The sequence below is a fragment of the Hibiscus syriacus genome, unplaced genomic scaffold (genome assembly GCF_006381635.1).
Source record: "Hibiscus syriacus cultivar Baekdansim isolate YM2019G1 unplaced genomic scaffold, ASM638163v2 tig00111513_pilon, whole genome shotgun sequence".
Taxonomy (NCBI): Eukaryota; Viridiplantae; Streptophyta; class Magnoliopsida; order Malvales; family Malvaceae; genus Hibiscus; species Hibiscus syriacus.
In genome coordinates, this window is record NW_024063111.1 from 322,551 (window position 1) to 336,188 (window position 13,638).

The window sequence follows — 13,638 nt, forward strand, 5'->3', positions numbered from 1 at the left end:
ACGATTTTATATTACTCGATTTGGAATTTATTGTTATTGACTATGTTTTTAAAGATGTTTGATTATGATATGTTTTTAAAAGGTTGAAAAATATTTTGAAAATTTATATTGTAATTTGCTAGATCTAGTTGTAACGTATAGGCTAGGTCTAGGGGGTTATATTTAGTTGGTATCAGAGCTTTTAGTTTTTAAACCTCTGACAGTAGAAGAGTCTAAAATAAAAATATAATTTTGAAATGTTTTACAAAAATAAGTTACGAAGGCCATGTCATCAAGCTTTTACGAGTTTAATTTTATATGAGACTCCAAGTGTCAAAACTAATCCTAGGTTTTACCTTTCTGTAGTGAACCTCGAGATTCTTCAAGATGAGTACTAGACGTGGTCGTCTACCTAGCGTGGGCGAGGTCGAGCGATTAGATTTGTTGATATGATAGATGAGACGTGTGTAGATCCCCTATTCCAATAGATTCTTTTGTCTCTATGACCTTAATAAATCCGTCAACTACTCATGATATAGGTTTGACTACGTTATCAAAGCTGCAGACGTTGCACCTGAAGTTTCCATTTCTCATACCTTTATAGCTAACGGAGATATGACTTTTGGAGGCCCTATTGGCGGAGCTTCGACTGAGGTTGAGGACTGATTTTGTGATACTAAGTAACGTATGAATCAATTAGATTTAGATCCACAATAAAGATATTTGGGAGCTGTCTCTATGGTGGGAGTTTTTAGGGAACAATGTTTCAATCAATCGCCTGACATTAATTTTTTTTAAGGAGTGTTTTAGGAATTGTTACCTGAGAGAGCGTTATCTGACGCAGAAGCGACACCAATTTCAGTACTTGGTTCATATAATCATTCCTTAGTATAAGATAGAGTTTCTAAAATTGTTGAAGTATTGTTCTAGTCTAATACCTACCAAGAGGGATATGTGTCTAAGTTTACTCATGGACTCAAATACAAGCTGCGTCGATAGATAGTCACTCATAAGGATGAAGTGATCGATGTTTTACTAGGAAGAGCGAAAGACACTATCAATTGAATTGTATTTTTAATGGAAAAAACATATAATTATCTACGGAATTTACGTAATAATTCACTATCAAAATAATAATTGTTATATAATAATAAAGAACCATCCAAAATCGGAATTTATGGTTACAATATATCCATATTGATTACAATAACACCCACTATTGTTATAATGAGAATTTTAAATACACTACCGCCATATGTGGAGTCGATGATCGGGTAGGGGCCCTATTTAAGCATCGAAAATGGGATGACAGATAAGAATGTATTGAAAAGAAATCGTCTTAATGGCAATACTTGAAAAGCAATTTTCTTAAATAAATGCTTCATATTTTCCCCCCTTAGGTTACACTTTATCATTCTTATCAGGAATAGCAAAACCTTAATTGAAATCACACCAATAATTGGTCTCATCTTACATTGATAGGACCCAAAATCAATGTCATCTATCCAATTGCCATCATCTTTCTTCAAAATTTGTGGTCTAAGAAATCCTTTGTTCATAACATTTGTAAAAAAAAACTTGTGAATATATCTCGGCATGGAAAAGAAAACAACAATTAATTCATAGGCTAAACTACAAGTTTTTTACCTCAACTATCACTTCTGTTTCATTTTGAAACTTCTGTTTCATTTTGATTACCTAGTTATTATTTTTTTGTTTCAAAAAGTTAAGAATGATGTTAACATGTCATCATAAAATAATATCATATCATCATTAAATTTTTTTAATGGCATGTAACCAAAATGAAATCAAAATACAACGTTAGATCTGATTTTGAAAAAAAAAAGTTAGATGATAGAAATATAACAAAAGTGATAGTTGGGTACTAAACATGTAGTTTACCCTAATTAATAAGTCAAATCTTTGAACTAAAACATATTTGAAGTTATATACAATCTTCTAAAAATACCGGCATGATTGTTGTAAACATGTAGTTAATTAATCATGCAAACGAAATAAAAGTTGGCCGTAATAAATATGCAATTAAAATGCAGGCTTCTTGACAGCAAACAGAAAACAGAATAAATATGACACCATTGAAGTGCTTTAGTTTCACGAAACGAGCTATCTTAATAGTTAAGGAATTGTTGTTACCTTTTAAAATCTTGGGTTCGAGCACCGCGTATGCAGATGTATGAGCATTCATAATCGAATGGTTACGAGTTTTTTAACAAATATTACCTTGTATTTAGTTAAGCAGATAAACAAGTTTCAAAATCTGCATTTTCAGGAAAACTGAAAAGCCTAAACTTTTTTATGTCAGTGAGGGGCTGAATTAGCTCCAAGTTACCCCATTTAACCATTTATAAAGGGAAAAGAGCCTAATCAATAGTAAAAGTCAACATACTCTTTAAGGCATATTGAGATGATTTTTAATCTCCTGCAGGCACTATACCCTAATGTTATCATCTTACAAGTGGCAAAGGATCCTATATAAAACACAAGCTAACTATTTTCAAACTGGGGTCATTAGAATTGTCATGTAAGATAGAGGAGTCATTCTTGTGAGCTGCCATGCAATTTTGACCAAATCAAAATGAACAAAGAAATGCAATAACTAAATCATAACCTTATGAGGTGCTCCTCCTGGTGAAAGCTCATATGTACAGAGGAAGAGCTCGTCCAGAAATAGAGAATGCAGTACCCTTCAGTAACATATTTTAAGTATCGGTTTAGAGTCGGATTACAATTAACTACAGAGCTTGAAACTCTCCCCCCCATCAATGTAAGGAAGCCTGTCAAACAATGTAAGCAATCAACACATCAGAAAAATCTACAAAAATCATGGAAATACTGATTCTGTATACTGAAATGAAAAGCATTTGAATGAAACTATCTTTTTTCATCCATATTTATGTTCATATTTGATGTCTTAAAAGACTACCATCAATTTATAAATCAACCAAGACTCTAACCCTACTCTTCCCTTTGCAGGACTGGAAATAAGAAACATAAAAGAAGCTTAAATATCTTCTCATTGTCTTCCTTTACAACCATCATATTTTCATTACACCTTAAAAAATTGAAGTCTCAATGTGTCATACCCTACAAAGCTCCAAGATTTTCCATATTCACTAATACCATTACCATCCCCTGCAAACACTATCGCCAAACTAATTTTAGCTGCAGGAAAATAAAAACAACAATATAAGTTCAAAGAACACAAACTTAGAGACAACCTTTTATAAATGGGAAATTGTTAAGAATCTGGCAAGTTGAAGAAACTTGAATGATGAGATAAGAAGATCATAATTATAAACAAGTTAAAATGAAATTTTAGATGAAGCAACAAACCTTAACGGGAACATCAACAATTCGGTAAGCATCAGCCGTGGTACCAACCAACCATAACCCAGGAAAAACATTCTAAAAAACCAAAAATTAGAAAATATAAAGATTAAATGATGATCAGAAAAATAATGAAAAACGAAAACCCAGAGAGATTTATCATTACATCAAGTTGTTTCTGAATGTTCTTAGACCTTTTCTTGGGCCTTCTGGCAGGTCTTGATCCTGTTATCACAAATATGTCTTCTTCGATCTCTTCCTTCGATAAAGCTATCCAAAACTTCCTTTTCTCTTTCTTTACTGCAACCCCTCCATTCTCAGTCAAACCCCTTAATCTCATCGACTTCGGCGCCGCCGTTTTACTCATCTTTTCCGCAGCCGATGTCTCCACCACCAACTTGCGAGACCTCAAGTTCCACGGTCTCTGCACCGTTTTCTCATCATCATCGTCTTCTTCAGCTTCGTTTCCCCGCGGTTTTAACGACTCTTCTTCTTGTTTGTGTTGTTGTTCTTCTTCTTCGCGGGGTTGTTGTTTGATGGTTCTAGGTGGGGGAGGAAAGGATAAGCGGTAAACGCGGGTGGTGCGTGACCCAACACGCGTCGGACGTAGACGGTCGTGGTCGGAGTAGGATTCGGGAGAACGGAGGTTGTCGGCGTTGGTGTTCGAAGAACTTCCACCTCCATGGGTCCCCCATTTAAGAAACGGGAAGTTGAAGTTGTGTAAAGGCTGTGACTTTACTGGTGCATTAGCCATCGAAAGCAGCAAAACGAAAAAGAATAAAGTAAGCAACTACACATAAACGACAAGACTTCTTAAAAGACAACAAATTCAGAAAAGAAACAGAACTCGGTGGAGGAAGTGGCGGAGCAAAGGTAGAGCAGCCGAAGAAGAAGAAGAAATTGTTGAATAAAAATAAGCTTATTTATTTATTTTCGTAGGTCAGTTGTACAACAAGCGAGTTTCACCCGGGGACCCCTTTTTATGGTACTACGATTTTAGGTTTGATGTTCCATTTATTTACATTGTATACAAAAATAAGGACGCAACTACGATGCTATTGTTTACTTTGGCGGTTTTGCTCTAGGGTCAAAATTGACAACGTTTGTGTGATGAATCTTATTTAGATCAAACTACTACTATTATTATTATAACTTATTTATAGAATTTTTTTATAAACTATACTTTTAATATTTAAAATGTTAACTTTGATTCGTTTTAATATTTAAATTTTTATTTTTTTAAAATAATACTTAACTTTTAGTACTAGTCGATTTAAGGGTTATATTAAGTATACAAAAGTTTCAGGAGCAAATTAATTTTTCTTTTGTAAAATTTTGAGGGCCCTAGATACTATTAAATATAAAAACTGTATTTAAAAAAATTAAACTTGAATAAGTTAAAATATAAACCCTGTATTTTTTTGTTTATTAGATTTTAAAAACTATTTTAGCAAAATTACTGAAAACATGTTTTTTTTATTATTTCAATGTTTCACTCAATTTTGTTTTCATTTTCTAAAAATCATTTTCTAATTTTATAACCAAACAAGTTTTTTAACATTTTCTATTTTTCTAAGAAAATAAAATAAAAATAGCTCTATCGGACTAGGTAAGTTGAATACCTAAAAATGTTTTTTTAATAGGATTTTAGAAAAAATCATTTAAAAGAAAAAAATTAGTCTACATTTTACCAAAGATTCATAAGAGTTTGAAAGTTGATTACGTGTGGGGAAAGATAAATATACTCACATCGTACAAAATTAGTACTTCTCAATTATACATTATCTAAATAATGAAATTTTATACACTAGAATTCTAAATTTAAATTGCGATCCTTTCATTTCTAATAATTTAACAATGAGTGAATTTTCTTATAAAATATTTGAATAATTTAAAAATGATGTCTTTTACCTAAAAAATTAACGAGAATTGTCATCCAATTATATGAGATACGATTCCATTAATTCTTGACATAAATCAACCTTGCCTTCCTATTTTACTAAAATCCAAAGTAAATGCATGATTAACGAATGCAACCATAATTAGTGACATGTATAAAATGAATAAAATGTTAAATATAATAAACAAATTTAAATTTATACACAAATATTTATACTAAATTAAGTTGAAATTGATGAGGATATTCTTTCACTCGTACGTTTTCTTATAGATCTCTCTTCATTTGAGGTATTTTCTCATAAAATAAATATAATTTAATTTTTATAAAAATAATTTACTTTTACATAATTACGGGAATGAAAAAGATACCTCATTGCTTGAGTAACCACCAGAGGTCACTCCAAGTATTTAGAAGCGTTACATAGATTAATATTGCAAAAAAAAATGCAATGCCTTAATTTAAATCGAATAATAATATACATATATATTTAATACTATATAGTATAAAACACATTTAGGAATGAAAAGGAAACTCTTTTGCTCAAGTAAGCCTCGGCAAGACACTTAAGCTATTTAGAGAAGTTCCATAAATTAATCTTACAAAAAAGAACAATATCTTAATTTATATCGAATAATAATACATATATATATAATACTTATATCATATAAATTTAATATACAGGTAAAAATATATTTGAATAATACCAATAATATAAACATAAACATATATTAGAATAATTTATCTCGAATAATAATATATGTATATTTAATACTCATATCATATAAATTTGGCAAAACTTTCGAGATGATGTTCTGGAATAAATTAATTCACGAGTTAATGCACTCCCAAGATTAATTGTTCAAATAGGATGAAATCCACAGTTGGGCGTAAGTCGTCATGCCTTCCGGGCGATCTTGTAGGTCGCCATGCACTTCGAGCGACCTACCCTTACTCAAACAGAGAGAATGAACGTGTTACATTACACATGCACGTCCCAACACATAGGTCGTCATGCTCTCCGGGCGACCTTGTAGGTCGCCATGCACTCCGGGTGATCTACCCTTGCTCGCTCGCTCGGATGCCCTCGCATAGCTCGCTCGGCTGCCCTCGCATAGCTCGGTCGGATGGCCTCGGATGCCCAGCGTGTTGGGGTGTGCATGGCACATGCAATCTCTTGTAGCTCGCCGGGAAGGCATGGCGACCTACGGCCAACACTGTGGATTTTACTCTATTTGAGCAATTAATCTGGAGAGTGCATTATCTCGTAAATTAATTTTTTCCAGAACATTATCTCGAAAGTTTTGCCTATAAATTTAATATATAGGACAAAAAAATATTTGAATAATACCACTCTTCTAATTTAATCCTTTATTTTTCAATATATCACTAATCTAATAATTTTGAAATATTTTATAAAAACAACTCCTTAAATAAAGGATAAAGTCTAGATTTTTTTTAAAATCTAGTATAATCGAAAGCTTATCAGTAAGCATATACGATTTATAACTCAAAATTATTATAATCATTCGGATATGTTAAATTTTTAAAGATAATTACATGATTAAATTAGAACATATGCTTTAAAATTACCACATATTTTATGATAAAATTACTACATGTTTTATAAAAGCTTTAAAGAATACAAAAATAAGTTTGTTATGCTTAGAAGAAATACAAAATATTGATCATTAAACTTTGTTATAGGTCACATGGAGAGTGACAATGTAAATAACAAGCAATATGAGGAGTTTTATTAAAATTTTACAAATCGTAAAAAGAATTTAAAATTATAATTTTTAAAAATATTTTTACAATTTAAAAAATATAAATTTTATATTTTCTGAAAAAAATCTAAATCCTTTTTACCTTTTGAGATTATTTCTTTGAAATTTTAGAAAAATATTAAATAAAATGTAATTATAATTGAAGGCTGAATGAGATATTATATATTTATTTAAGTTATGTCATTTCTTTGATAAGAATTAATAATAACTTTTAATATTTTTTTTTTAATTTTAACAATTAAAAAATTATTTCAACATAATTAAGTGATTCTTTATTATTTTGCAGTGGCAGCAGCAGGTATGGGTATATCTGGAGACAAAATCATCACTCGTATTTTATAATTTTTTTTTGGATAATCTTAATTTATAAATTTATTTGGAGTGGCAGCAGATATGGGTAAATCTTTTAGACAACGAAATATCATCTCCCCTCATCTTTTATAAACTTATTTGGAGTAGCGTAAGCGGCAGCAGCTACCGCACAAAACAAAGATGTCGGACGCTCTACAACTTCCGGTCGTTGACTTGTCCTCACCAGACCGATTCTCCACCGCCAATTCTATCCGTCAGGTTGTCTTTTGTTGGAGTTTGGATCAATCGAAAAGACACTGGTTTTACAAGATTTTTAACTTGAGAATTTTTGTACAGGCATGCATTGACCATGGTTTCTTTTACCTTGTAAATCATGGGTGTGATGAAGAATTGGTTAACAAAGTTTTTGAGCAGAGTAGCAAGTTCTTTTCATTCCCAGTTGAAGAGAAGATTAAGTTTGCTAAAAAGAATCACAGAGGTTATACAGCACTTTATGCTGAAAAGCTTGATTCTTCTCTAAATACCAAAGGTAGTTTATTTGTTTTAATCTCTTCCTTTAAGTGCTCAACATTTTTCTTGAGTTTCATGTTCAATGATCATGTAAAACAGGTGACTCTAAAGAAAGTTTCTATGTTGGTCCACCAGCTGATGGCTTCAATCAGTGGCCTTCAGAAGGTATGTATTAGTGTCTTATAAACATCTCATATAAGAAATTTAATTGATTATGCTAAAATGTTCTTTGGGCTTGGAAATTTCAGAAGATCTTCCATTTTGGAGAAGTACAATAGAGACTTATTATAAAAAAATGCTGTGAGTCCCTTATTAGACTTAATTCTTTGTTATAATACAAGCTTTAGATGCTACAGATGATTTACAGCAATGAGTTTCCATTAGAATCATTAAGTGGCCTCAGTGATTAAAGGGATGTTGTTCTCTTTAGAGATCCTGTGTTCAAGCTGCGTTGCTAATAGTTAAGAAAATTATGAATATATACTACCTTTTAATCATCCCAAAAAAGTTTCCATTAGAATAGGAAGACTGAGGCTGCTAGATTTGTTTCCTCAGGTCTGTTGGGGCTAAATTACTCTCCTTAATTGCTCTGTCCCTGGAATTAGATGAAGATTTCTTTAGAAAAGTGGGAGCTCTTAATGAACCATTTGCATCTCTTCGTTTATTACATTACCCAGGTATGGTTCCACACTACTTGACTTGTTTATATTTCTCCCTTTTCTTCCTTAATCTGTGAATCTAAAGCTTTCTATTCGAGTGAAAAATATATAGATAGAAAAAAAGATTAGAAGTTGAGAGACATAAGACCTTAATTTTGATGTTAGGGGACTTGGAGTCTTCTAGTGAAGGCATATATGGTGCTTCGGCTCATTCAGATTATGGAATGATCACTCTTCTGGTGACCGACAGTGTTCCGGGACTTCAGGTGTGTGTACCTTGTAAATAATTTGACATCCTTGAATTATGTATGTCAACCCAATATTTGTTTCATCTATGGGAAAACAGATTTGCAGGGACAAATCAAAGCAACCGCAGGTTTGGGAGGATGTTCCAAGCATGAAGGGGTGAGTATTACTGATGGCAGATTGTTAAATTATAATGGAACAAAAGTACTGGTTTAAGTAATGGAACAACTTGGTTATTATCTTTGCGAAATCAGCCTCTGAACATTCGATCCAAACCTGTAGGGCGTTCATCGTTAACATCGGGGACACAATGGAGAGGTGGACCAATTGTTTGTTTAGGTAATCAAGTGTCCTGTTGATGCTTCCCTTGGATCAGCTGTTTTGTTATATCCTGTAATTTGTGTGGCTCATGTGCAGGTCAACACTGCACAGAGTGCTGCCACCCAGACAAGAACACTACTCTGTAACTATTCATTCACCCTTTCCTGATCCATCTAAATTGAAATGTTTGCACTTTGTTCATTCTATAATTGTTTGCAGGTGGCATTTTTCATGAATCCCAGCAAAGACTGTATCGTTGAATGTTTGGAAAGCTGTTGCACTGACACTTGTCCGCCAAGGTATCCAAATATGTATCCCATATGTATTGAGTACGAATATTTAAAAAAGGGTAACACGTTTTCATCATTGTACGCAGATTCCCACCCATCAAGTACATAGACTACCTGGAAGAGCGCCTTAGAGTTACTTATGGGGTGTAGTTGAAGTTATTTCAAACTCACTTCTGCTCCAGAAATTGCAATCAATAACTTATGCATGTGTGAAAGGGTATTCGATCATGGTTTTTCTTTTATGTAATATATTACATAGTATTTTCAAATAAATATCTCATTATAAATTTTGTGTTTTTTTATTAATCTTAGGTAAATATATGATAATATTTGTTCAAAAATAATTCTTAATCATATGACATTAAATGCTAATGCTCTTAACATTCATGATGCCCAAACTCGAGACGTCAAGGAATAATAACAATTTTTTTTACCACCGTGATTCGTGTTATAAATTTTGTGTTTATATCCAAGTATATTTTTATATTTATTAGATTACCAATATCTCCATATTTATATAATGTACTAGTTTCAATGACACATGTTGTGCATGTGATATTAAGGTCAAGGTATTTTTATGTGTTTATTTTAATTGATTAACCTTTCCTTTTTCTTTTCTCTTTTTAACTGTTTAATATTTTCCTGAAGCCGCCTGTTAATAGTGGGGTTATCCAAGATTTTCGAATGAACCCATTTGAGCAGTTTGCTTTCTTAATTTCTTTATGGTTTCCATGTAAAAGGTGATTTTAATGTCAAATTGATTACTTTTGACTGCTTGGAAAACAGGTGACTCTAAAGAAAGTTTCTATATTGGTCCGCTTGCTGATAACCTGAATCAATGGCCTTTAGAAGGCACATATGGTTATCTTGTACAAAGCATCTTGTTTAGTTGTTTTCTTACCTTGTATAATTTTTTTCTTCATGTGAGAAATTTAATTGGTTTATACTAAGATGTTCTTTTTGCTGGGGAACTTCAGAAGATCTGCCTTCTTGGAGAAGCACAATGGAGACTTGTCATAAAAAAGTGCGGTGAGTCCCTGATGTTAGTTCAGATATTGGTTTTATTTCATACATCTCTGGTTTCCTTGTACTTTATATTTAGAAAAGAGCTTGTTCTATAATTTGATAAATGGTTTTAACACTTTTATAAATTTCCTTTCCATCCCAGTTCAAAACATACTTTTGAGTTTTGAATTTGATTTTATCTTGCTTGGAAATCGATCCTATGAGATTCAGCTGCTTCTGTGCATAGGACATTGTTCTACTGGTAGTCTGGTAGAAGTGTTTCAGAATACCAGCTTGTAGAATGGAAATACTGCAAGGTTTAATGTTGCCAAATTTGTTTTGAACAGGTCTGCTGTGACTAAATTACTTTCTTTAATTGCCCTGTCCCTGAAATTAGAAGAAGATTTCTTTGAAAAAGTGGGCGCACTTAATGAACCATTTGCATTTATTCGTTTATTACATTATCCAGGTATGCGAGAACTATTTGGTTTCTTCATATTTGTTGAAGTCATTGATTGATGTGAAGTTTTTTTATGGAGTATTTTCCCCTTTTCTTCCTTAATCTTTGGCATTACACTTGTATATGCAATTTTCCATTCCAGTGAAGAAATATATATAGATAAAAAGAAAAGAGATGATTAGAAGTTCAGAGCCACAAAACCTTAAGAATATAACATTATGTCTCTAAATTTTGATGTTAGGAGACTTGGACACTTCTTGCGAAGAAATATATGGTGCTTCTGTTCATTCAGATTATGAAACCGTCACTCTTCTGGTGACTGATGGTGTCCCGGGGCTTCAGGGGTGTTCCTTGTTAATAATAGCCAAACCTTACATTTTTTATTTCGGTCCAACATCCGTTTCACCTTTGTGAAACCCAGATTTGCAAGGAGAAATCTGCGCAACCACAGGTTTGGGAGGATGTGCCAAGCTTGAGTGGGTGAGTATTAAAGATGGAAGATTGTTCAAGTAAAGAAAAGAGAAGCAACATAGTTATAATCTTTGCCACTTAGCCTCTGAACTTTGGATGTGAATCTGTAGGGCATTCATTGTTAACATTGGGGACATGATGGAGAGGTGGACTAATTGTTTATTCAGGTAACCCAGTTGCCTCATATCTTAAATAGCTGTCGATGCTTCTCTTGGAGGATTTGTAAAACAATAATGCCAGTTTCTTTGTATCCCTAATTTTGCGTCATGCATCAGGTCAACCCTGCACAGAGTTCTGCAACCTAGACAAGAACGCTACTCTGTAACGATTCACCCTTTACTGTTTAATTTTAGTCAAGTATTCATGTCCAAATAATTCAGAATAATAGTTGCATTGCACATCTTTTTGGGAAATTTAAATTATGTTATGAACATTTTGTTTAATGTTCTTTCAACTTTGGTAAGCTTCGTGTTGAGGGCAATATTATCTGTTCATAATTTGATTGTTTGATGGGGGACAAAGGATTGAAATGCTATCACCAGTCATTGCACACTGCTAATTCTATCACTCTTCAATTGAGGGAAGCCTTTTCTGTTAAAAAGTTGTATAACTATGTTGCGAACATTTCAGGTGGCATTCTTCACGAATCCCAGTAAGGATTGTATTGTGGAATGTATGGAAAGTTGTTGCAGCGAGTCTTGCCCGCCAAGATATCGATTCAGCTGGTACTTTTGATGTTTATGATTCAATTATAGTTAAAGAAAACTATCAAATAGAACACTGATGTGTTCTGCTCAAATAGTATTGATGAGCACATTATAATTGAAATCTAAGAAGTGGCCGTTGTTTGTTAAAATACAAATGAAAGACAAATAGGATCTACCTTCCTTGCCCGTTTATTTTTCATACTATGATGCTTAGACTCGGATGAGTGTCAGATACATGCATGCTTAACTTTTTCTATATTTTTTTGATGTACTTGGATGGTTATATACCCCTACCAACTATGCGTCGAAAATGGATACGTGAAGAAAAGTAAGAAATGGAAGCATCATGCATTTCATACATGTTTATCATAAAAAAGATAGGTAGTACGTTTTCATTCTTACATGCAGATTCCCACCTATAAAATCCTTAGAATACTTGGAAGAGCGCCTCAGACTTGCATATGGGTTGTAGCTAAAGAAATTGCAAACATTGAACTTGATGCGTTCACAGTGTGCAGGTTTCTTACTGTACTGTACTGTACTGTACTGTAATAAACAAACACAAATCATTGAACCAAAATCATCAACCTTGTACCAAAACTTCTATCTTGGTGCCTTGGCAAGAAAGCCGAGTGTAACGACATGCGTATCTCTCTGTACTTCAAACACAAATTATTGGTATGTGAATCTAGATGTTTTGCTGCTACTCAGATCTGTTTTACTTTCTCTCATAAGCAGTCTAATTTCAAGAACTTCAAAAAGGAATTTCAAGTCTTGATTATCAGACGTAATTTTCAAATACCCCTAGATGGTTTGGTCCTTGTTTCCTGGTTGCAGCTGCTTCTCCATAATTACTTTGAATACCTTTCATGCCAACCTTTGGCTGAAGTTGAGAATCAAGATGATTGACTGGAAGGCTCTTCTTTTATGTTAAGTTTATCTTTTCTTCAGGTGTTCCTCATATTTGATAAATCTAGCCAAAGATGCTATCAATATCAAGCATTATCCTAGTGATACAATTTCGGAGCTGAATTGTTATGGTAGAGAGAGAGACGTGAAATATTTTTAAAGGTGGGCACATGCATTGATAATATAAAGTTTTCACACGAGATGAATATAAATAAAATTTAATAGTAGACAATTAATAAAATAAATAACTAATCGGAAAAAATTTAGAATTTAAGATGGATATGTGTCTGCTCTGAATTAAGGGTAGATCCTCACTATTTATGCTTGACTTACTAGACATGTTCCAATGGATGAACTTGTTGCCCATGAAACATACAGGGAGAACTCCGTAAACTTTTTATTTCCCTTATCAAGTTGTATATGCATGAGTCAGTTCCCTGCTGCTATTTTGGCATAAAATCGATCATTTGATTTACACATATTTCAGGACTCCTGGGGACTAATGCTGCTATTTTGGCTGCTGCATGTTAAAATGTATATAAAAATGGTTAGGCTGTTAGTGACACGTGGCTAAGTTGGTTATGTTGTTATAACAACTGAACGAGTTATAACAACTGAACGAGTGTAAACAGTTTCCATTTAGCTCCTTAAATAGCTATTCATTTGTAGAATGTAAAACAGTTCCTGAATCATAAAAGATGTATTAAAGTATTCTTTTATCAATTTGTTCATATATC

At 32.9% G+C, this 13,638-nt stretch overlaps 2 protein-coding genes across 4 annotated transcripts; one reads left to right on the forward strand and one right to left on the reverse strand.

Moving 5' to 3' along the window:
* Nucleotides 1-2,435: 2,435 nt before the first annotated feature.
* On the reverse strand, nt 2,436-4,167 carry LOC120164368. Its single transcript, XM_039174107.1, has 3 exons — nt 3,494-4,167; nt 3,334-3,405; nt 2,436-2,774 (listed from the first exon to the last, which is right to left on the reverse strand). Exons 1-3 carry the CDS (start codon nt 4,079-4,081, stop codon nt 2,760-2,762), a joined length of 675 nt encoding a protein of 224 aa, XP_039030038.1. The 5' UTR covers nt 4,082-4,167; the 3' UTR covers nt 2,436-2,759.
* Nucleotides 4,168-7,427: 3,260 nt separating this feature from the next.
* Nucleotides 7,428-12,753, forward strand: LOC120164370 (2-oxoglutarate-Fe(II) type oxidoreductase hxnY-like). Of its 3 annotated transcripts, XM_039174109.1 has the most exons (12): nt 7,429-7,581; nt 7,660-7,852; nt 7,933-7,998; nt 8,082-8,133; nt 8,389-8,510; nt 8,658-8,758; nt 8,839-8,897; nt 9,021-9,077; nt 9,156-9,201; nt 9,279-9,358; nt 9,436-9,566; nt 10,327-10,378. In XM_039174109.1, exons 1-11 carry the CDS (start codon nt 7,504-7,506, stop codon nt 9,497-9,499), a joined length of 918 nt encoding a protein of 305 aa, XP_039030040.1. In that variant the 5' UTR covers nt 7,429-7,503; the 3' UTR covers nt 9,500-9,566; nt 10,327-10,378. The 3 variants fall into 3 exon arrangements, with proteins under 3 accessions (XP_039030042.1, XP_039030041.1, XP_039030040.1); XM_039174111.1 differs by lacking the exons at nt 9,156-9,201; nt 9,279-9,358; nt 9,436-9,566; nt 10,327-10,378 and adding exons at nt 11,561-11,606; nt 11,916-12,753 and having other exon boundaries at nt 7,428-7,581; XM_039174110.1 differs by lacking the exons at nt 9,021-9,077; nt 9,156-9,201; nt 9,279-9,358; nt 9,436-9,566; nt 10,327-10,378 and adding exons at nt 11,396-11,452; nt 11,561-11,606; nt 11,916-12,753 and having other exon boundaries at nt 7,428-7,581.
* The last annotated feature ends 885 nt before the right edge of the window (nt 12,754-13,638 follow it).

What these genes read in the sequence shown, in the direction of transcription:
- LOC120164368 (XM_039174107.1), bottom strand. Translation starts at nt 4,081, where the DNA reads ATGGCTAATGCACCAGTAAAGTCACAGCCTTTACACAACTTCAACTTC. An exon ending in ACATTCAGAAACAACTTGAT is followed by an intron (nt 3,406 to 3,493) that starts GTAATGATAAAT and finishes TTGGTTTTTTAG; the next exon opens with AATGTTTTTCCTGGGTTATG.
- LOC120164370 (XM_039174109.1), top strand. Translation starts at nt 7,504, where the DNA reads ATGTCGGACGCTCTACAACTTCCGGTCGTTGACTTGTCCTCACCAGAC. An exon ending in CCAGACAAGAACACTACTCT is followed by an intron (nt 9,202 to 9,278) that starts GTAACTATTCAT and finishes AATTGTTTGCAG; the next exon opens with GTGGCATTTTTCATGAATCC. An exon ending in ACTGACACTTGTCCGCCAAG is followed by an intron (nt 9,359 to 9,435) that starts GTATCCAAATAT and finishes CATTGTACGCAG; the next exon opens with ATTCCCACCCATCAAGTACA.